Source organism: Mastacembelus armatus, chromosome 17 (assembly GCF_900324485.2).
Source record: "Mastacembelus armatus chromosome 17, fMasArm1.2, whole genome shotgun sequence".
In the NCBI taxonomy this organism is placed as follows: Eukaryota; Metazoa; Chordata; class Actinopteri; order Synbranchiformes; family Mastacembelidae; genus Mastacembelus; species Mastacembelus armatus.
The window spans coordinates 10,044,175-10,067,866 of NC_046649.1; the positions used below are offsets into that span (position 1 = coordinate 10,044,175).

Below are 23,692 nucleotides of genomic sequence, written 5' to 3' on the forward strand. Positions count from 1 at the left end.
GTGCACCTCTACAAGGCTCAGAGCAGAACAACAACTTTCACTTTTCTTCTAAGTTAAGTTAACTACAGAGAGTCAGTGTGAGACAGGAAGTTTCTGTACATATTCAAGTAAAGTTTAAACTTCAGGGATAAACTTTCTTTTATAGTGATTATCAGGAAATTTTTACTACACTTGCACATATAGACCCCAGACCTGGGAAGTATAACTACTATAAATTTAGTTTCTTAGTCACTAGTGTATTTATGTATGTTTATTAGTATTTTATATTTTCCTTTTTACTCTATTATATATCAGATGGAAATGTTAGGTTTTGTGCATACATCTGAAAACTGCAGTTACCAGCTAATGTCCAGATTGAGATTTTTCCTTAAATATGAAAGCAGCTCAAACACTATTATACAGATAGGAGTTAAAAAATGTTAGATGTTAACTTTTAAAGGAGGTCTTTTTGTCTCACCTATTTTAGTTGCTTGTTTCAGTCTGGCTATAGTAATTTTACAAAATTATCCTAAAGATCCAGTGACCTTAAATAGGAGGGTATAGATAATAAATGAATATCCTAAAGATGTAAAACAATTTTTTTCAACCTGTAGAGAAATTATTAGTTATGAATCTGGACTCCACAGGTTCATGTAAATTCACTGCATTAGAAGGGTGAGGGCTTCATAATTTACTTAGTTTTATTTTAGTTTAGATCCTTGCTCGTAGGTCAATATCTTATTTTTACTTACACAAATATGATTTTTCTAAAAACATCTATGGATATAATGGAAAGCCAGCGTATTATTGTGAAAATCTGCACAGGAAGCAGCTATCTTGGTGAACGTCCGCAATTTCGGTCGCTCCTCCTCGGCTTCGCTCCTCCTCGGCTGTTCTCGTCGCGAAGCGTCCAAGTGGACGAGGAAAGCAAAGGAGCGGGGGTAGACTGGTAGCACTGGGAAGGAAGAAAAAGTATACGAGAATTAAATATTAACACCGAGCGTGCGCGGAAAGGGAAAGCCGTACAGCGCTGGAGTCCACGTAGACCTACTTTTCCACAGTCCACGGTGTAAACACGCTGCTGTGGTTGTGACATTGCGCCGTGAGCGACGGAGCAGAGGGAAAGGTCTCCTCCCAGTCTGTTGACGGATACACTTTGGCTTCAGGGAAACCAGACGCGGCTAGACCTGACTGTACGTTACCCCGTCCAGGTAAGGCTGCCATGTGTCGATAAGCTGTGACGGTACCGACATAACGTAGCGTTTATACCGGGAGCAACAGTTGGTTTGAGTCTGCCGCGAAACAGGTCTGCTGTCACTGCTTTCACAGCCTTCATCCGTCTAAGTAACACGTCTGTGCCACCACAGCTCATTTAGACCCAGTTTCACACGTCTGTGACTACAGGGACAACACACTCCAACGTGAGCTGGACTCAACAGGTGAGAGCTGGAGCTGAAGGGTTACTCAGCGCTGCCTGGGCCTTGTGCCCTGATTATTCCCCACAGGCCCCACCTACTGTGTTTGCCACATAATGACTTATTTTGGACAGAAAAAGATTGTTCCAGAGCAGGATAGCATATTTATAGATATGAACCCCCCCCCACACACACACACACCGCCTTCCTTCACACTAGCTAGTTATGCAATAGGTGATCGCTTGCAACACTGAGTAGTGATGAACCAGTGAGGTTATTATGAACCAGGGGTGATGGTTGAAGTGGAGGCCCCAAACAGGGAAGTGGCTGAGATGTTTACATGGAGCATCAACAGCTCTGTTGAGGTCCCCTGGCCATTAGGGAGGACAGAGTACAGACTGGGCATTGATAAGGCCGACTCATTAGTACCCCATTCACCACCATCAAAGCCCCCTCTCAATGCCCATCAACGTGAGTGGACGCAGAGGATCTCACACTTCCTACCTTCGTGCTGATGACAGGGTTTGGGTTGGTGTGAAGCCTCATGACAGACACCAGAAGGAATTCAGAAGTGAATAACGTGTCAACAAACAGTGTCAGTGTGTTTCTCATGAAAGCACCCAATGTGATCAGTGCTTTTTACAGAAATAAGTCACAGAAGTGCATCTGTACACTGATGACCTACAGCAGAAATGTGCAGCCTTATGATGTTCGATTAGAAATGAAAAAAATGACATCCACAGCCAGCTGTCCTGTCCAACACTGTCAGATCTGGTCTTAACGGTGTCTGGTGCAGTTCCTTGGAACAAACTACCCAGCTGTATTTTCACTCGCAAGAATGTACAGAAGAAAAAGTACAGGTCCTCAGATAATACTTATGGAGACTTCAATTTAGTGTAATAGCAAAAATGTGACTTTTGACAGTGGTCAGCTTTTCTCTACCAGATTTGGTGGCATGGACTTTGTTTTTGAGCTGTGTGAGCAGGTTAGCTGGGATTGCTGGCAGGATTTAATGTGACGTGTGATGCATGTAAATAGATGTGTGACAGGAGGAGGGGGCTAGGTGGTCAAGAGCAGAACAATGTCCTGTTTAATACAAAAAAGGACGTAGTTAGGAAACTGCCCAGCTCTTGATATGGATTTTAAAACTCTTTCCTCTGTCACTTCCATATGAGTTTAACTTATGGCGCTTATGGATCACGTGGGAAGTGTAGGCCAGGAGGCTGCCCTGGAAGCCGTGTGCACCTCCTCACGCAGAGAATGCAGCCGAACTTGATCAGCGGCTCTGTCGTCGAGTTTTTGACAAACAGCCAGTTTGGTGCAGGAGGAACATGGTGCTGGTGGGCGCCGTCTGAGCCTCTCTCTGAGCCAGGATCCGTTTCCTCATAGTGCTGTGTGTGGATTCCCCGCAGGTCTTTCAGTGTGCACAGTTTGTTGAAGTAGGAGTCAGTGTGTGTACTTGCTTGTGCGTACTTGCTGCACTGTCTTTTGAGCGATCTCACTACTTCCTTACAAGGCCGAGTGAGTCACATATTTTCTCAACAGGTTACCCACACACAAAACCAAACTATATGTTTCGAAGTGTGCATTCATACTCATCCTTATCTCTATTCTGGTGCGTCTAATAATACTAATGTAACAACACACTTCTGGAACCACTGTGATATTTCTGTCATGTATATATAGATAACTATTTAGAGCTGAAACAAATAGTTAATACTTTGATTTGATATTTGCAGCATATTATAAAATATAAATATTAGCACTGTTTTTAGGATAAAAGGGTTTTTCGAAGTTGTAACATGCATGTTTCAATATTAATAAAATGATTGTTGGTTACAGTTATGAAAGTTTTTGATATGAATTAACATTAATTGAGGTTTCAAAGCCTCAAGATGCAGTGCGGCTGTTATTTGATAACAAATTAGTAGCTACAATCGTAAAACATCTACCATGTTTTTTTGACAAAATTTTTTTTTTTGTTCATTTAACAAAAGATGATTGTTTAATATTAATTTGAATGGAAGCAGAATCATTTAATACATAAATAAAAGAATATAAAATCCTGGTTATTTCAGTCAGGAACAAGCTTATGAATCTGACTAGACATTGGATGTAAACACTCTGACACTCTGACAGTGGGGGTCAGCAAAATGACAATATTTATTGCAAGGGATTGTACCTAAGAGTTTAAAACCTTGGTAAGAATTAAATAAACTGTTAATTAATGACACTGTTTCTAATCATTTTCAGCAGGTCAGTGTAAACATGTAGCGTAGCCATTAAAGGCTTGCTCTGTTGGTGTGTGTTGGTGTGTGTGGTGCTCAGCGCAGTCACAAGGCTTAGCCCACAGTGGCTGCTTTGCTTGAATTCCACCCTGCCCAGGAACAGATGTACTGAGAGGAGTGCTGGTGGTTTGGCAGCAGAATTACTTGCTTTCATGAAATACCAAGCATTACTGGGTCCTTTCTTTGTGGCTCAAAATAGCCAACTCAGTGCCATGTCTTCTCTCCAGAGAAACCTTTTCTAAGATAGTGTTTTTTTTTTTCTGTTGAAAAACATGTAGAAGGTACAGGGAATGAAATGTTTCAGTGCAAAGGTAAGAAACGATGGCAGATTTAGCAGGAAAGCGAGTTGCTGACTTAATAATCAGATTGACCTCAATTTCAGACATACATGTTTGCCAAACCAAACAGGAAGTGTTACCATGGCAGCCGTCTGAGATAAGTAAGAAAAGTAGTGTAACAGACCCAGTTTCCCCTCATTCCTGTAAGTGTGTTAAGATGGTTTGACTGGCCGGTCATGGCGCTTAGTTTCTCTCTCCTGCCTTTGCACTGTAGGTCTGCCTTTTGACATGTAGGACAGGCTGGTCACAGATGCACTCCATCTTACACAGCTGTGTAACATGGAGCAGAGCTTCTGTAGTCATGTTTGCCACACTAAGTGGAGGAGACAGTTAGGAGACGGAGAGGTAGGACTGGCATCTCCACCCAAACAAGGAGCGCCTAACATCCACGCGGGAGGAGGAATCGTGGAATGCATTATTACAGTAGCTTTCTCCTCACAGCAACTCCGCTCATCTGAAACGCCCTGTGACATTCCCATTTCTTGAGTTTATTTATATATAAATGCATATTTGGTTTTTGAATATATAAAAATGCTCCTAGTGATGTGTTCAGATATTTTGGTTAAAGTATTCATGTCAAATAAATCAAAGCTTAAAGAAACAGAAACAACTGTTTTGCTATCAATGAATTTGTCAGAACTCAGTAAAGGATTAATAAAAGAAGACAAATCAGGAGATATTCATATTTATGAAGCACAAACCAGAGAATATGTGGCACTTTTTTCAAAGTAAGTGGGTACTGTTATTTTTGTCAATTGTTCCTCAGTTAATATTTTCACCCAAAAATAAAACATGGGCAGCTCTTTTTTAAATCTATATTTTCATTTAAGCAATAATCCCTGACTGCATATGGTATGTTGTGACTTACTTGTGCCTACCAAGCAACGAGGGACCTGTAACAGCATGTTGTGAGCTATGAAAGAAATCAAAAGTTCTAAAGGCAAAACAACATTTGTGTGAATATTTTTGGGTGTAACAGAGTCTGTAGGGTGCCACCAGTGTGTGAAAACAATTGCTGGAAAAAAAGCACATTATAGTGATGAAGACCAAACTCAACAGCACAATGTCTAGTCTGACTTTCTTTTTGTAGTTGTAGCAGGTAAATTCACATTTTTGTTTTATTTTGAGAACTATGAAATGTTGAGCTCACGATATACCTTATTCATTATTCCATAGACAGTAGCTATAGATAATTTTATATTATGGGTATTGGCGCATTATAGTCCATGATTTAAGTGACCAGGTTTGTTGTATTGTAAAAAAACATTTAACATATCAATGTAATGTGCACATCAAAAAATATGAAGACAAAAATGAATTGAAAAGTTGCAGAATATACCTTAAATAGAAAACCAGTGAGTAAACACATACTGACATTTGAGGTTCAGGAGGTCTCCGTTTAATGTTAGCAGATGGCACTTTGCTTCTGAATGCTGATTGGACAGGCAGCAGATAAGATAGGTGTGTTTAGAGTGTAAACTGTGGCCAAGGTTGAAGTTCCTCGTAGACACTGATCTGTGGTCAGATTTGCAGCTGTTCCTTAAACATTGAAGGTTAGTTAATGAGCTGAGGAGCTGGCTGCTCATCAGTATTTGCAGAGAACTCGATGTTGTTAACAGCTGGTTACCAGGAAGTGAATGTGGCAGATGTGTCAGTAAATTGATCTCATAAATCAGAATGAGTTTTCATTTCGTTTCACTGTATGAATCGCTGAAATTTTAGAGGTCTGGATGCGGGCAAAAATAAAGTGAACCTAAGCAGAGATAAGCACTACAGTTCATATGAGTATCATAGCAGTCAGTTACAAGTCTTGTGACTGTGAATGACTGTGATTCTTAGTTACAGAATCGTGCACTTGATCTCAATTCATGTTCTACAGAAATCAAGGCGTCATTTCTGTGATCAGTTAAATGTTTGTTGTTTATCAGACAGAGGCTTCAGCTAAATGGAATTCGTTTTTAATATTGACACTTGATGCTGTGACATGTCAAAATGTCATCTGAAAAAGATCTGTTTTCTGATGTTTTACAAACATCAGTTTCTAAAACCTATTAATCGTATATTCATTAAAAAATAATTGTCAGTATAATTTTTAATGGAAAAAAATTGCTTGTGGCAGCTGAATTTGCAACAATCAAACTTTTCAGCTTTGAGAAGGGGATGATGTTGGGCAGTGTCATAACACACAGCAGCTGGAACGAATAAACTGTGTGTCTCACACCTCTCAGCTCTTGTGTGTGTTTTTGAATGATTCATATATTTTAGTGTGAACTTGAGGAAATGCTGCTAATCTTGTTTGGTGTTAACAGATTATGTGAATAATAGTGGACTGAAAAAGACTGGACTGATTTTCTGGTTTGATGTAAATCAAAGCAGATTTGAAATATTGTTACACTACTGTAGGATTTGGGCCAGTCCTGTAAAGCAATGTAAAACAAAGTATTTTAGGCCCAGGCAACTTTATATCTCGTAGTTAATAAAAATTAATCTACGAATCTGGACAGATTCGTGTATGTGCATTACTGTGTGGAGTTTGCATGTTCTCGCCATGTCCGTGTGGGTTTTCTCCAGATGCTCCAGCTTCCTCTCACAGACCAAAGACATTTTGGGGTTAAGTTAATCGGTGACTCTGAATTGCCTGTAGGTGTAAATTAGTTTCTGTCTCTATGCGTCTATCTGCCCTGTGATAAACTGGTGATCTGTCCAAGGTGTACCCCACCTCTCGTCCAGTGTCAGCTGGGATTGTCTCCAGCCCACTGTGGACCTGGACGCTCTGTGATAGGTAATGATGGACGAATCCATAAATCTGCAGTATCTTCTTCCTGCCACATGGTGGTGCTCTCTGACTGCTTTCTGCCTTCCTTCTAGTTGCTGGCTGCTGAACAAAAGCAAAAATGTTACATGTGCCTCATTATCTTTGAGGCAACTTCATGCTTGTAAATCTCAGTTAAAGCTCTTAAATTAGTCCTTTGCCCACTTGATGCTAACTTGAAATTCATCTTTCCTATGTGGCTTATTTGCCCTGTGACTGGTTAAATCCTTTATCTTGCTCCATATCTTTCTCACGTACACACACCATCTGTCACTGTGGCACTGCCAGGTGGTCCAAACATGCTATAAGCTTTTATTAAACTTGTCCATTACACGTAGTCATTTGTGAAAGAGGCGTTTTCCTGCCGAGAGTGTGTGTTGAATGCAGCACACTGTACCGGTTTTCAGTTATTTATCCAGTCAGACAGCTCAGATAGTTTGTGCACACCTGTAGATCACGTTACTGTCTGGATTAGTTACTGGAAAGACTCCATAGTAACCGTTAACATGTAGGACTCACGGTCACACTCTAGGTGACCTGCTGTTTTTTAATAAGCTACTTATAGTTAAAAAACTTATATTGATTAATTTATGAAGTTTGGACTGTATCTGAAAATAATGTTTTTTTTTTTCTCTTATATTTGTGACATAATGCATCATGTGTTCAGTGTATTTTTGTAGCACCAAATCACAATAAAACATCACCTCCAGGTCCTTTACATAGAAATGTAAATCAATGCTCACTTTTTTATATGCATGCATTTTGGAGCAAATGAAACCAAATTTCTGTTTGTGTTGTTCAGTTGATCAAAAATTGGAAATGTTGCATGTGTGATTGCTTAGTAGCTTATTTCACAGCTTGTGAAGAGTTTTGCTATACTTTTGAGTTTGTAGAAATGCTTGGACTAAGTGAAGTACTTTGAAATACTCCCACACACAGGAGCACACACCTTTTATAAGGACACAAACTGTTCTTACTTGCATTATGTTATTTCCTCTGACAGCATTTCACAAGACCATAGCCCAAATATGGGCATATCCTGTCTGAGGGGGAGAGAGAGACCAGCAGCAGTTTCCTGTCAGACAGGTTGGAATAGAAGGAATAGATATGACTTTTCGAAGCATGAAATAGGTTAACAACTCTGCCATATAGTATGTACATATTGAGAGTGTGCAGTATTGTTTCAGAATCATGTGCTTTTAAACCAACAAGTTTAAGATGCAGCGGAGGCATCAATGACAACTTACAGCCCTAAATATAAATGAATCATTCAGAGGGCTTGTAGTGGAGTCAGTGTGAGCGGGATGGAGAAACACTGTCACTTTCATTGATTCTTTTATTTCTTTACAGCTCTTTAAGAGTCTGTCTAGAAGTTTACTGGCATCCCAAACAAAGACCAGTGTGTGTGCTTCCTCGCTGAGGCCTAGTCAGGAATGTCAGGAAAAGAGCTTGACACCTGTAGCAAAATAGGATGCATCAGTGTGTGTCTGAGACTACACCCCTTTTTTGTTGCTTTGGGCCCCAAAGTTTTTGTCTGATTCCTCTGATGCCTCACTCTGTTCAAAACAAGCGAAAACAGGTGTCCAAGACATGCACAATCAGCGTCTGTTTCCTCAGCCACAGCCTCAGTGTGTCCTCCTTTGCTGGATCAGGTGCCTCATTCACTTTCAGGGCACTCCAAGGCTTTGTTAAACTATGCTTTATAGTCATTTACTCATTTTCTGCTGCTCCATGGAACAGACTCTCACTTTTTGGTTAGGAATAGATCTTGTACACTGCCTCCTTGTGCAGTTACCTCTTTGAACAGGCAATGCTCCCTGCTGCGGGTGTCTTTATTAGAAGCCACTGATTGTGTGGAACATATATTTTTTTTCTCACCAGGAGCCCAAAATCTACAATTCAGACATTTCCTACCAGCTTCGTTTGCAAAAAAATAATTGTATGTCTGTGTATGAACACATGACATAAGGTGTCCCCTGAGTATAGTTTTATTTTCTAGTGTTATTTTCAATGTTGAACACATTTTCCCAAAAAAATGTGTTCGACCGGGTTGTTGATTATCTTGTATTAATTGATTTGTGCATGGACATAATTTTAATGCAGAACTGCTTTTTTCGAATGACACAGGGGACCTAGTGACCCACTTGCTGAGAAATGAGTAGAACATGAAAAGAGAGGAAGTAAAGGGAGACGGACGGGGAGGATGAGGAGGAGGCAAGCATCATTTTTGAAAGGTTTCGGGGTGGGCTGCAGAGGAAGTGGCCTCGGTGTGACCCACAGTGTGAGCTTCTTCCTCCCCTCGACATGTCTTTGAAACTGAATGCAGTCACGGTGGTTGGAGGGAGGGCCAGTCATTCATGTGGCTCCTGATTAATAGTAACTTAGACCCCTGTGTGCGTGTAGGGGGGCTTGTAAGACTGTCTGGCTGTGTGTAATTCTTGATGTACGTACCTGTAATATTTCAACCGTCGTGCCTGGCTCTGTTAAATTTCTTGTGATCATACAGAATCTACTTAATTTATCTGGATTAGTTTTGACTTACACCAAGACTCAAAAATTCCTAAGTGATGCAAAGTAGGAAATGGGGATTTCATTATCTGTTCTTCTCTTCTTTGCAACCTTTCTGTCTTTCTGTGGAACTCCGAAAATGTTTGAAAAACAAAACCAAAAGTACTTTTTACATTCAGTGGCATGACTGGTATTTCTGTTCCCCTGAATTCACATTCAGCACCCAGCAGCAATATTCTGAGTGACTCTGGGATTGTTTAGTCTTCTTTTAGGGGGGTTTGTTGGGAATTTATCCATCCTCTTGTTCTTCTACAGTTTTTTTCCCCTGAACCTTTAAAGCACACTCAGCTGGTTTTACGCATACATTTCATTTTACTCATCACAGGGATCCTCAGAGGCAGCTGACTGAAGTGTGCAAAAAAAAAAAAACCCTGTTGACGTTAGGGTTCCTCCCACAGTCCAAAGGTTAGGTTAATTGGTGACTCTAAATTGCGTGTGTGATTGTGAGAATGTGAGTTTCTGTCTCAGTGTGTCAAAGCTGTGGTAGACTGGTGATCTGTCCAGGGTGCACATATAATTAGCATTTAGTATGGACTTGAGACACAGTTAACAAATATGACAAAACATTGAGACGTTCAACAATATGAAATATACTTTCCTCTTGCATTACGGGAACTGTAGAATCTAATGTTTTTTGAGCCTGACACTTTCTAGTAACTAAAAGTCAGTGTAGCTTGGCTTCTGGCGCTTAATAGGTTTTTATATGGGTAACTGTGAAAAGAAATAAATCAATAGTAGTACCTCTAAAGCTCTTGTCTTCCCACCCATGCTGCTGGCAGACAGGCGAGATTCTCTGCAATCTGTGTTTGAAACTTAATAGAAAAGTCAGTTAATTCGCATTTTTATTCAGATTTGGTAAACCCTGGTAATATTTTTAGAAGACAAAAAGATACTCATACAATTTATTTGTATCTACTCTGTCTTTGATTTAACACAGTTTTATGCTTTTAGACCTGCTTTGAGTCTTATTCTTTCAAGTCTTGACCTTTTTGTCCTGACCCAGCAGCCTGGGCACTGTACATGCAGTATCTCTGGAGTAGTCACATGTTAATAATCTTTCTACTATCCACACGCCTGTCATTCCTGTTCCTGTTTGTTCAGAAATGTCCCTTCTTACTTGCAGATAATGGGGCTCATCGGGTCCTGAACTATATACAGTTAGTGCTATTTGTCTTATTGTTTATCACTGCTAAAGTTATCCCACGCTGCCTGTAGTGTGTTTTTGGTCAGCATTGTGAATAGCAGTAAATCCTCACTTTTGAGAGGCTTGACAATAGCTCCAACCAGTTACAGAGTGCATTGAAATGTCCTGTTATGGTGTTTAGGATTTGAGCTCTCTGTATTCACCTCACTGTGATCCCCAGTTGTCTCTGTTATTTTCCTAAATTTAGTAAGAAATTTCACCCTGAGAGTGACACACTAGAGTAACCAATAGCTCTCAGATATCCACTGACTTAATGAGGCGGGGAGAAATATTGACTAATGTTTTGTGCAACAGGAGATGTTAGTGCTCTGAAGTGTGGATGCAGGCCTTTACTAGACCGAATTTCTGTGTCAGTTATTTGTATTTGTGGTTGATAGCCACTATTGCAATATGGAATATGTGACAGACTGTAATAACATAGTGGTCAAAGATAAAACATGGTAATAGGTGCAATGATTGAACAAAAAAAATGTGAACTGACTGCACATGAACATGTAGTCCATATCTATATTTAATGAGCAGAAAACACTCTTATAACTTAGCTTAAGTAAGGAACGTTGAGTCATGTGTGACAAAGAAAAAGAAAAGTAGATTTTGTGAGCTTTTCTGATGCTATGCAAAAGCTCTGTTTGCTTTCTCAGTTTCTCTGTATTTGTTTCTTCCCCTCCTGACAGGAAATTCTGCGGTAGGAATGTTTCCACCACTAATCCCTTTGTCCTCTTTTAGAGGGTTGGTAGCTGCTGACTTAAACATAGAGGGTTTTTCTGTTTTGTTTTTTTTTTTTTTGTTTTTTTTTTTTTGCTCTTTTTTATTATCTTTTGTTTTTGTTGCATCAAACAATTATGCATTTATAACTAAATATCCATCCATTGATTAGTTATACTACTTGGCTGCAGGTAGTGGCTTAGATCCATTCACTGCTGACCCAGATGTCATTACACACACACACACACACACACACACACACAATTATAGTCTCACACACATATGCACACCCATCCCATCTGCATTTATATCACCCTCTGACTAATCCCATTTCCTCTTTACTTGAAACACACTCATCTTTATGGCCATTCTGTTGTTTTCTAATGAGGTGTGTGACGTCCAATCCATTATCAATTATTCCACTCATGCACACTGTTTATCTCCTTCTACTTCAGCTCCACTGAGGACAAGACACTGTATGATGGCCTAAATAGCAAAACTACATGGCCTTCTCTGTGCAACCTACAGTGCAGTACTAACATACATGCAGTCAGACCAGCTCAGGGGTGGAGGGTGGAAAGACTGAATACGTTTGTTTATTGTTCCATATAGGCAGGGCAGTGCTGGGCCAGAGTTGAAGATCCATTGTGTAGTATCTCCCTGCCTTCGTCATGAATAGTAGCTTTCACAGGAAAGAGGGACAGAGCAAAAAGGCAAAGCACTCACAATAGCTTTAAGTTTTATGGTGCTCCGGTCACTGGCAGCACATTTTTGGCATGCAACCAAATGCAACATACACACAGCTGCACAGCTTGCTTTCTCCAGCTGAACTCTCACACTCACACACACACACAAACTCTTATCTCTTCCCCAGTCTCAGTCACAGGCACACGTCTTTCTCTACAGCACTCTGCCCCACCATTCATTCCTTCCCTGCATCGATTTCCAGCAAACTCCGCTTGGCTTGCACTAAGCTTTCTTTTGTGCAGGTTTTGGACAATAATGCTGTTTGTTCTTTGAGGGCAGAGCAGAGAGATGCTGCCTGGCAGCCTCTCTGCCTAGGTCGCCTGTGTCTCCTGTGTGTCACTCTCTGTGCGTCTGCAGTGACGTCTGAAGGGCATTATCTGCCATAGGTCTCTGTTTGTTTTGGGCTGCTCCGGGCTTGATAATAGGCCATTACTGGGGAACCAGAGGCTCACAGGCACCTCATTGGAAACTGCAGAGACCTTGCTAAACTGGATGATACCCAGCTGGTATTCAGTTTTGGTCATACTTAGCTACTTTTGGGAGTAATTTGTAACCAGCTCCACTGTAGCCAACAACAACAAAGAGCTGTTGGCTATTTTTAGTGCATGGCAGCTAATGATATCAGAGGCCCTGGCTGCCACTGTGTCTGTTTATATGTTGCTCTCAAAAGTTTGACATCCTGTGTCTGGCTCAGGAGTTCTCTGAATACTTGCTGAGCATTACCAAATTCTTTTATGTAAGTAGCTCATTATCTCTGGCCCTTCCTATGGAGAGAATGTAAGACGTTTGTCAGAATGTAAGACAGTTGCATCAGTTTTTTCTTTGCTCTCCTTTCAGTTCCTCCATCTCTTCTCCCTCTTGATGTCTTTGTAAAATAAATTAGCCTCCTTTGATGCCATTATTTTTAAATGGATACCCTTTCATCCTTTTATGTTTGAATTCCCATCTTACAGAGCACTGTTAATTGCACTGTTAATATAAATGCTTACAAGATTCCCATCCCATTCCAGTAGTTATCTAAAGTGTTTAAGGGCATGCACAGTGCTGTTAAATCTATTGTTCATGACCTACCTATAACATGGTGGATGGAAGGGGCAGTGGCTGCTGCAGGTGTGTGTTAGACCTTCACTTGTCTACACTACACTTACACCACATTTATCCATGCTTCACCCACATTTAGGATTACACAACTGATAATTTACAATCTCAGCAATAGGCTAACAGCATGGCTGACCCTGCTAGCACTATCCTGCTCAGCAATTTATAAGCCATATTTTAGACACACACTTGCTAGTGTGTGTAAAAGAGGTAAAATAAATAAAGTAAAGAGTTTGGGCCATTGTTTTAATGGTTTATATATGCCCACAAATTCTCGGTAAAACCAAGTGTCTGTCATATTCCTTCATAAGTAAAAAAGTAAAGTAATCAAAAGTAAAGGATTGATGCAGGAAAAAGAGTTAAATCCCAGCACTGTAGTGTTTTATGAATTGCACAAATCTCTACTGCAACATTATTCTACAGGTCTAAGCTCAGCAGCACAAGTCAGATTATGTGTGTGTGTGAATTGTGCTGTGTGTGCAATGGTGCCCAGGTAGGGATTGCTTTATTTTACCATGTCATTTCTCACGGTTGTTTAATCTGTACATATTTGAGTGTTAGGCCTACTTGTCCTCTGTGTTGTCACTGTTATCTGTTATTATGTCAGACAGTCAGATTCCCACACACACATACTGCTCCTCTACAGTCTTGTATGATCCAGTGTTTGTGCCATCAGTTATGTTCACACAATCCTGTTCTGAAAATCATAATGTTTAAGGACACTGATTAGCTCTCATGAATGTCCTCACCTTATCTAAGTGGACATGCAGCTTTTCTTTTTCTAAGTACTTTTCAGTGGAGTTCATAATAAACAGGGTTGACTTGTAATTCCTGCCGCAAAACTTGTCAGCCATCTAGTCTGAGCTTGAAACAAGGAATCATTCATAGTTTATTTGGACAGGAATGAGCCTCAAGTAATTGCACATGAATTTAGGATTTAGAAATCGTGCACAAATGAGTGCAGTCTAGTCTTCTGTCTAGACACTGTTAGACTGTGTAACAGTATGCTGGATTGTTTTTTATCCCATCAAGCCGCATAACTTACAGGAATGTGCACTTTGCCAGATTCTGAGGAGCTACTGTACAGAGGCTTTAAGTTTAACTAAGCACTCTTCATGGCAATACAGAAATGATATTGTTATTTATAGTGCCACGTCTAGTCTGAGTCACTTTACATTAACCTTTGCACAGCTCTGTTGCTTTTCCTGGAAACATCTGCTTACACAGGAATAATGGAAACCCCTCAGCCAATCATAATCAAGCAGTCTCTCAGACCGGCATTGAGAGAACTGAATTTCCAAGTATTCCCTTTGTACCGTGCTGACTGTGTAGCCAATGTCCTGGGTGGAGTTCTCTCTGCTTCACTTATCTTAGTAGCCTTACCTGCTGCTCTGGGGTGGTGCTGCAGCTCACGTGTGATGTAATTTACTGCCTATCTCCATCGTATGTTTGTTCCTGATGCTCTTGTATGCATTGCCTATAAATGAGGGGCATAACTTTTGGGAACTGGAATTTTTCGAATATGGTGGTTAGCACTGTTGCCTCACAGCCAGAAAGTTCCTGGTTTGAAACCCAGCAGGGGCCTTCCTGTGTGGAGTTTGCATGTTCTCCCTGTGCTTGTGTGGGTTTTCTCCGGGTACTCTGGTTTCCTCCCACAGTCCAAAAACATGTATGTCAGGTTGATTGGTGACTCTAAATTGCCCATAGGAGTGAGTGTGAGTGTGTGAGGTTGTTTGTCTCTATGTGGCCCTGTGATGGACTGGTGACCTGTCCAGGGTGGACCCCTGCCTTTCACCCAGAGAGAGCTGGGATAGGCTCCAGCAGATCCCTGTGACCCTGGTTAGGAATAAGGGGGTATAGATAATGGATGGATGGACAGATATATAAAGCAGAAACAAAAACAGATGATAATACATGGTGTCAATCAAAAGAAAAAAAAAAAGCTATATTTAGAGACAAAAACATAAAGAAAAATAAAGTATCAAATAGTTCTGATGATTTAACACTTTTGAAAATAAGTGAGATGAAGTAGAAACTTATTTATTCTCAGCCCTTCTCCCTAAGTCATTCACTGATAATTATTAAATCGGCTTCCTATAATATTATCTATAATATCTATATCTATAATAAAGATAAAAATCTTGTTTGTTTGCTTATTACAAATATGGCCATCAAGGTTTTTATGAAAATGAAAAAAGGTCTTAGGTCTAGCAAAACTCCACAATAAAATTAATTAGTAGCACTTTGTCATTTTGGAAAAATGATGTGTGCTTCCAAGAGTCTGTGGAGCAGGTTTCTCCAGTCTTTATGATAGAGTTCAGAGCTCTTGGTAAATAAAGTCATTGTGATATTGTCAGTATGAGTGGCGTGGCAGTGGCTGCCAGAGAAACCATGGCCGAACACAACTCCTTTCTCTTTTTTTTGGTGGGAAAGTTGTGATATCACTCTGGTGGTTCCCACAGCGTACAAGCCCACACCATCTCCTCCCTGCCTTGCCCTTTCTCTTTCACAGACCTAGAAACTCAGCAGTCAGTTTCTCTCCCTCTGGCTCATAAACACAATCCCGCTTCGCTCAGCAGGAGGACTGATGACTGCGTGTTACTGAGTTTGATAAGCACCAAGTGAGAACAAGACTGTGTTTATAGTAAAGCTGCTGTGAACTGCACAGCAGTACTGATCTGATCAGCAGGTAATTTTTTCAGGTGTAGCAGGAGACTTTTTTTTTTTTCTCAGCTGCAGTGCTGACTGGCAGCAGACAGGATAAGATGGCTAGTTCTAGCTCCAGCTGCACACTGGGAAACTCCAGCTTGCAGAGATAGAGTGTCTGTGCAAGGGGAGGGGTGTACATGAGAGAGATGACAGAGTTGTGTGTGTGTGCGGGTACCCAAGGGAGAACAGCCAATATACTGGCTTGTGGCTGGGGTCCAGGTCTTTGAACTCTCTTTTGTTCAAAGCTGCAGACATCTGTCTAGACTCCAAATATCGCCTTTCCACTATTCACTGTTCTTCACTTCTCAGCTGGTGCATAAAGTCAGACCGACGCCAGGGAGTGGAACAGTTGAACATGATTACTGTAGGTGGTGCATGCAATAAGATGTCAACTTTGGTTTGAATTTTAGCAACATGGGAAATCGTTATGTATCATCAGTTATGTCATCAGCATATGCATGACCAGCTTTGAGTTAGTGTTAAACACTTGAATACATTAACTCTCAAAAACAATCCTTAAGATCTCAGTGCTTGATTTTTAATGACGCAGCAAACACTCCTTGAGCAGCTATTTATTCAGACATACAGTAGAGGAGCACCTATATCTCTTTATAGTTCAACCAAACAAAGTCCTATTGTTTTATTAAATAGGTCAGAAAATAATATTAGCAACCACAACCTGATTTCATGTTGCGCATTGTGTCAGTAGTTTTTAGACACAGCAAGGTTGGTTACAGTGCTGAGAAGTTGGGAAAATTCTGCTCCTTCTTCTGTCATTACTAATATATTGCAAATACAAGAGTCCTCTGACAAGAAAATGCCAAACACAGTGGTTTTCTTGCTATGAAAATCATAATTATGACTGAGTTATAGTTACAGAATGTAAATATGCTGCAGGAAAAGCGCAGTAAATTGAAAACTCATTCATTATCTTATTAGTACATTGTCATACATGTAAATAAGGTCTGTCAGAGCACCATTAACACAGCAGTGAGCCCCACAACATGGAAGGAAAAATATTTTTGACATAAGTGCCAGGTGAGCAACTTTCAATGAGACGTTTCACAGAAGCCTTAGGTCTATTCCAGCCTTGGTCTACTTGAAACCTGCCTATTTTTGAAGGTAATAAAACCAGCTGTTACAGCTACAGGAAAATGAGCTAGAGTTGAAAGAATTGAACTATGGATGCCAACTTGCTGTATTGTTATAGTCCTACAGACCACAAAAAGGTAGGGATAAAATCACTAATCTGTCATTTTGGGGTGAACAAAATGGAAGACTGTGGATATGGAAAAAAGCATGATGCTTGCCTACATCTCATCACCTCACATCAGTCAAGTCTAAGTGCAGCTGGCAATACTTAAGCCCCAAAGCAGTTTGTTTCCAGTGAGACAAGTTTATTACAAAAGCTGTTCCTGGTTTTTCAAGTCTCAGATGCTCAGTGGAGGGACCACACATACTGTACCGCTGACAGGACTGACTCTTCTTTTAGCATCTAATGGATGTCTTTTGTATTCGTCAGCAGCAAATTTAAGAGTTTTCTTTGGGTCTGAGCTGCAGTGTAGTAGTAAGGCACACGCAGTTTTTCATCTCTGAGTGTTGGTGTTAATGGCACTGACTCATAATGATTCCCTGTTTTCGGCGCTTTGAACACTGTGCTAATGAATCACATGTGTGCGGGTGGGTTTGTGTGTGTGTAAGGTACAGCAGAGCAGTGGGGTCGTGCAATAGGTGGTCCTGGCTGCTGTGTGTGTGTGTGTATCATGATAGGGTGGGCTGTAAAAGGGGTGGTCTTTTTTTCTGATCTCTGGAGGTAACTGGGCTTCTGTGTGTACATAATGGTGCTTGATGCCACACACACACATCGGGGCTCGCCCATAGAGTTTCAGTCAGACCAGCGGTGCTGGTAGATGCTGGCATCACCTCACAGTCTCTGTACAGCTCAGGCGAGGTGACTCAGCTGGGATGGTTTGGCTGCAAAAATAGCTTGTGAGTGCCGGTGGGTTTTAAGAGCTGCCTCACTCTCCCACTCCACATGCTGGTTGAACTGATATTCTGGTGCCACTGAGTCGTAAACTGTTAATTCTGTCTTTATTTTATCTTAAAGTACAGCTGCGGTGGTGTCTTTTTCTCCTGCATGGTGCGCTTTGTCAGAGACAGTGTCAGCTTATTGCTAACTGACTGGATCTGTACTGTAAAAGGTAAAGAAGTGAATAACAACAGGACTGGAAAAATAACCTTTTTACTGCATGCTAGCAGGAAAGGAATAAATGCAGTAAAGAATAAAATGCTTTCGGTTATTTTTACCTCTGACATGTATAAATACAAAATATTCATTGAGTGAAAGAAACCACTTAGCTCACCTGCATCCAAAATAGGACATTTTGCATTGAATGCTTATTCATACAAATATATTTAATGGGAGCACAGCATAAATTACCAGGGCCAGAATTGCTGCAGAAATATCAGATAGCGTCCTGGGGAAGACCCAGGACACGCTGGAGGGACTATGTCTCCCGGCTGGCCTGGGAACGCCTCGGTGTCCCCCCGGAAGAGCTGGAGGAAGTGTCCAGGGAGAAGGAAGTCTGGGTATCCCTGATTCGGCTACTGCCCCCGCGACCCGGCTCCGGATAAGCGGTAGAAAATGGATGGATGGATGGATATCAGATAATGAAAAGAAAGTTCTCATTGCCACAGTAGGAAAATCATAATGAGGTTCTAATAAATTGTCTGCAGTGATGACTTTAAAAAGGAAAGAGTTTACTAAGTGTAATATTCCCTGCAACCCTGCCGTGTGAAGCCTGCTTGCATTTCTTTTGTTATCTTTTTATTTGTTGTTCCACTTGATCATCAACTTCTGTACTGTGTTTGCATATGACACAATTTAAAAGTATGCAACCTGCTTTGCTTAGCACTGCCAGGATGTTCTAGTTTTACATGGCAGCAGTACATTACCTGCCTGGAAAAGCATTTGAAGCTGTTTAATAATTGCTCTAGATTTGGTGCACTGATGCCAATGCTCTTAAGAAGGTCAGTGAGTTCATTAGAGTAACTTGTCACTGACGATTACTGTAACTGATGCCATCAGAAATATGTCGTCTGTGTTTTTAAAGTTTTACTAGTGACACTGATATTCACAAATCACATTTTTACAATTGGGAAATTTGTATCAAAATGTCTAAACAAACATGTTGAACTGCTCTTGCAACAGTGATTGTCTTGAACCATGTAATTTAAAACTCTACTGCTGTTTGTCAGCAAATGTAGAGCTCAGCCTGTATAGGTTCTTCTAAAGACCTCCTCCAGACTGTGGAAATGAATGCAGTCACTCATTATGTATGGATGAAAGGATTTTTTTCCCTTGCTTTTCACTGGGAGTGCCTTGCCTTTATGAGTAGCCGAGAAAGCCTCCTTAGGATGATTGTTCACTTTGCATTGTACTGCGTGACTCTTTCATGTATGACTTTCATGTTATCAATAACATTTTAGCTCTTTGAGTCATCTCTGGCTATGTTTCATTTGGAGTGATTACTTATCTTCAGATGGAAATAAGACTCCCTAATCAGGCACTCCCTAGCAGAGCTCCTAAAATGGAGATTTTCCGTCCCTTCCCTTCCCGTTTCCGATTTCTGTCTTTATTGCTCCTTCGTTTGTTCTTGAAACAAATGAAGAGCCGTATGATCCGGCTACAGCATCAGACACTGTCTGGAGGCTTTACATCCTGCAGGGCAAACAGGGTCAAACAAAGCAAATATGCAGTCCAGTCTGTTTATGGCTGTCAGTTCATAACTGTTACTCAACATTTACTGCACGTTCCCGTATTATCCTTTCTGTTTACACTTCCTGAGACTGAGGCCTGATAACACAACACTTGAGTGAGATGTATAATGAACAGAGACAGCATGTAGCAGAAAACCTGCATTTTCATTTATAAACAAGCCCTAATCTGCTGGAGCTTTTCTTGTGAATTTCACAATAAACTTCTGAGAAGATGTACTTGAAGTTTCCTGTTCCTTACTGAGAAACGTTTTGGTGAAAGTGAGATGTGTCGCAAGTAGACGTGTGCGCATATTGCAGAAATGTTACAGGAAGTATGCGAAAAAGACAATTTGCAATCAAAAGAAGAGAGCAGGGGAAAGACACAGCTTCCACGTGGACTGTAAGGACGTGTCCAGGCGTGTTCCCATCTAGTCCATGAATGATTAGCAGGAAGTGGAATCACCAGTCCAACGCCCAACACTGAACACTACTTTCAAACATCAGCTACCAATCACATACACTTTTGGACAGTGAAAATTCACTGCCGTAGCTTTTTGTGTAAATAGAGATAACATAGTTTTGCAGCTATCAGATTGTGAGAGCAGGAGAACTGCACTGCCTGAGGGTTGTAAAATGCACTTTCTATAACCGAAACTGCCTTTAAAACAGAGAACAACCTTAAAACTCATAATGCATTGCACCTTTTTTTTACTGTATGTTTGCACTGAAAAACCAGTTATTTTGCATATGCATGGTTGTGCTCTAGCTTTGTATTTTCTGCAGAGCCAGATTTGGAAAAAAATCTTGACAGTGTTGACAGTGTCACTTTTGGGAAGGACAATGCAGAAGAAGAGGAAGTTTGGAAGGGAGTTGTTGACCCCCCTATTAAACCAGCATCTATAATGGTTACAACACATTCACCTGCAGTGGATGTATTTCATCAGTAACCAGCATAAAAAGTATATTACCCTTCTCCCTGCACAGATCATGTTACTGACCCACAATGTTTATTTGTTCTGTTTCATCTCATACACAATGTGGTTTTTGCCCTTAGCTGAAGTCATCAAGGGCAAGGTCTTCCTGTAATCTGAAACAAGTGCGTACTTTTTGTGCTTTAGTGAAAGTGTTGAAATGCATCCCCAAGTTCACAAGCTTATGGTTGTTTTTATTGCCTGTCTCTGTCTTGGCCTGAGCCTTTCATTACACTGTCCACTGTTGAGAAAAAAATCAGTCTTAATTTGTGTTTGGTCTTTGCTGCATCCTCGTTTATTGTTCAAAATTCACCGTATACTAATGCTTCATTTTCATCATTTTTATTCATACTTTTTCTGTTTGTTTTTATTGCAGTGTTGTATTGCCCAAGATGTCTTCAAAGGCTCACGGTGCCAATAATATCGCTCAGGCCCGGCGGACGGTGCAGCAACTGAGAATAGAGGCGAGCATTGAGAGGATAAAGGTGCAGTGCAAACACCTTCCATGCATTTTCACTGTCTGCACCTGCCATTATGTTACTAAACCCAGCACCTGTTTTCTCTGTTTCTTTCTCTACCAACAGCAGCATATCATATATCACCTTATTTTAAAATTCACATTAAATAGCTACCAAAGATGAGTTCATATTAATACAATTAATTTAAAAATAAATAATAAAAGTCCATAAATGTGCTTACAAATAGTTGAATAAGATGTTCCTTGCAACTCTAGACCTTGCCTGAGAATGATCACATTATTAGGTAATTTAGTGATAGCTGTCGGTACAGCCACAGGTACACAGGAACAGCTAATAGCTCTTTTAGCCTTCTTTTAATGGTGCCAGTTGTCCTTGATTTTGTCTGAGTGAGGGCTCACAGTGTCAGATACAGAAAAGCCTAGCTTTAAATTATCTATTTCTTCAAGGTGGAATAAATACATGTCATGCTTGTCTTTGGATTAACTGTGTTGTGTGTGTGTGGGCAGGAGAAAAAATAGTGCCACTAAATCCCTCCTGTGACACTGTCTGTAATTCTTTTTGTAGGTATCCAAGGCTTCTGCAGACCTTATGAACTACTGCAATGAAGAGGCCAAATATGACCCCCTCCTTATGGGCATCCCAGCTTCAGACAATCCCTTCAAGGACAAAAAACATTGCACTATATTGTAGTGGATGCTACTTAGCCTTTATGTGTTTGTTTGGCTTATTAATGTTGCTGTATTCTTTTTGTTTGGGCAGAGTGGAGGGTGGACTGTGGTTCTAACATTACCACACCTTTGCTTGTTCTGTTAACAATTCAGCCAGGATTTTCTCAAAAACAGCAATTCAAAATGAGTAACGAAGTGTTCTGTGGTTGTCCCTTTAGCCTGCATTATTCACTGAAACTATTGCCCTTTGTCAGTGCCACTGTTCAGTTTGAGCTCCGGCCACTAACAAGACTTTGGCTGCTGGGGCTGTGGTTGCATCAGGTATGCAATGTTGCTAAAACAGTCAACAGTAGATAATATTTTCTGATTCTTTGTACAGCACTGACACTCCTCAGTGATGGATTATGTCCTTCCTCTTTGTATACAGTTTCATCCCCATTGGGCAGTGACTGTTATTGTCTCTCTGGTTTGCCTTAAGTAGATTCAGACAGCCAAAGTTTCCCTCCTATCCTTTATAAATATATCAATTTTAAGATGAATAATAGTAACTTCAGACACTATTCCCACCAGTATTTTACAATTTTAGTGCAGTTGATCAGGGAAATTCATGGGTCTGGGTCTACACTCAAATGTTAACACGTTTGTTTAGAGCAGTAACATCTGGCATTAAATAAAACTGTATTCTGCAACCTGTCACAGCCACAGTAGCTGTGACTCGTCCACGACAATCCACATCTTATTTGATTCATCATTTGACTGCCTTGTATTCGTAGTATGATTTAATGAAGCATCATGTTGAGAGAGGTCCCATGTAATCATCTAATCCATCATCATCATCTTTGCTCAGATTTAAGCCATTGAGATACATTACCCCAACTCTGTAGTGCTTTTGGTAATTTTAAGATGCAGCGTGATGTAAAAATGAAAATGCTTCATTACGTCAATGCAGTGCAGAAATGTTATTTTTTTTACTTTCTGTGTCACTAGGCAATGTGTAATGGGACCAAACCAAGATACTGCATTTCAAAACATTCATGGGAAGGAGAACATATTCAGTCATTCCTTCTGTGGTACAATATTTTTCGGGCGCTGACGACACAAATCACGCCAGCAAGTGTTACACCACGCTGAAAGCAATGCCTCTTTGCTCAACTCAAGTGTCTTAGTCAAGTGAAAGTGCACATTGTTGTCTTAAAGTATTTTTGGCACAAGTATTGTAGGTACAGGTCTAAATGTTAGTGTGCATTGATGATAAAACCACTCTCCCAGGACTGCTCTTTAAAAAAATTTCATTTTTCTTGTTTCATTTTAAACTGTTGTAACATTTTGTTGGTTGGGGCCTTCAGTCTTTAGTCTAACCAGTTGTGGTTTACTAGGGGAAAATATCTGCTATAGTTAAAACTCAATAGATAGTATAAATTGGAATTTTCTTACACTTTAAAGCCTTACTTATGCCTTGTGTCATGAAGGACACATAATAGGAGTAGATTCTATCAAATGTTTTTATCTGTGGGATGAAAATGATTTGTAACAATACTGTGCAGTCAGTTTTTTTTGTCTGCATGTCAATAGCAGAACATGTTAAACCTTGTTTCACTTACCTGGTGCTCCACTGTTCAGCAGTTTTGGTATTGTTGCCTCCTCCAAAGGGTACTTTCAGGTCTTCAAAATCAGCATTCTGTAGTATTATTATTATTATTCAGTTGTGTTTTCTATGTCTCTTTACATTCCTTCTTACATGCAATAAATCATTCCCATATGCCTCTGAAGGAAAAATTCAGATTACCACTGCCGTGCCATAATTTCTGTCCATTCAACAACTCTGTAACGGCCTTATTGTACCATTGATAGATTAACTGTCAAAATTTGCATTTTGATAATGTCTTTATTAATTTACCAACCTTTGTATGAAGACTTACATAAAATTAATAAAGTGAAGCATTCCTACAGTA

At 40.3% G+C, this 23,692-nt stretch overlaps 1 protein-coding gene across 3 annotated transcripts; it reads left to right on the plus strand.

Annotated features, from left to right (window-relative positions):
- Positions 1-835: 835 nt before the first annotated feature.
- On the plus strand, positions 836-23,692 carry gng12a (guanine nucleotide binding protein (G protein), gamma 12a). 3 transcript variants are annotated; one of them, XM_026313448.2, is made up of 3 exons: positions 836-1,172; positions 20,970-21,078; positions 21,637-23,692. In XM_026313448.2, the coding sequence occupies exons 2-3, from the start codon at positions 20,986-20,988 to the stop codon at positions 21,760-21,762; spliced, it is 219 nt and encodes a 72-aa protein (XP_026169233.1). In that variant the 5' UTR covers positions 836-1,172; positions 20,970-20,985; the 3' UTR covers positions 21,763-23,692. The 3 variants fall into 3 exon arrangements, with proteins under 3 accessions (XP_026169233.1, XP_026169232.1, XP_026169234.1); XM_026313447.2 differs by having other exon boundaries at positions 840-1,190; XM_026313449.1 differs by lacking the exon at positions 836-1,172 and adding an exon at positions 9,634-9,726.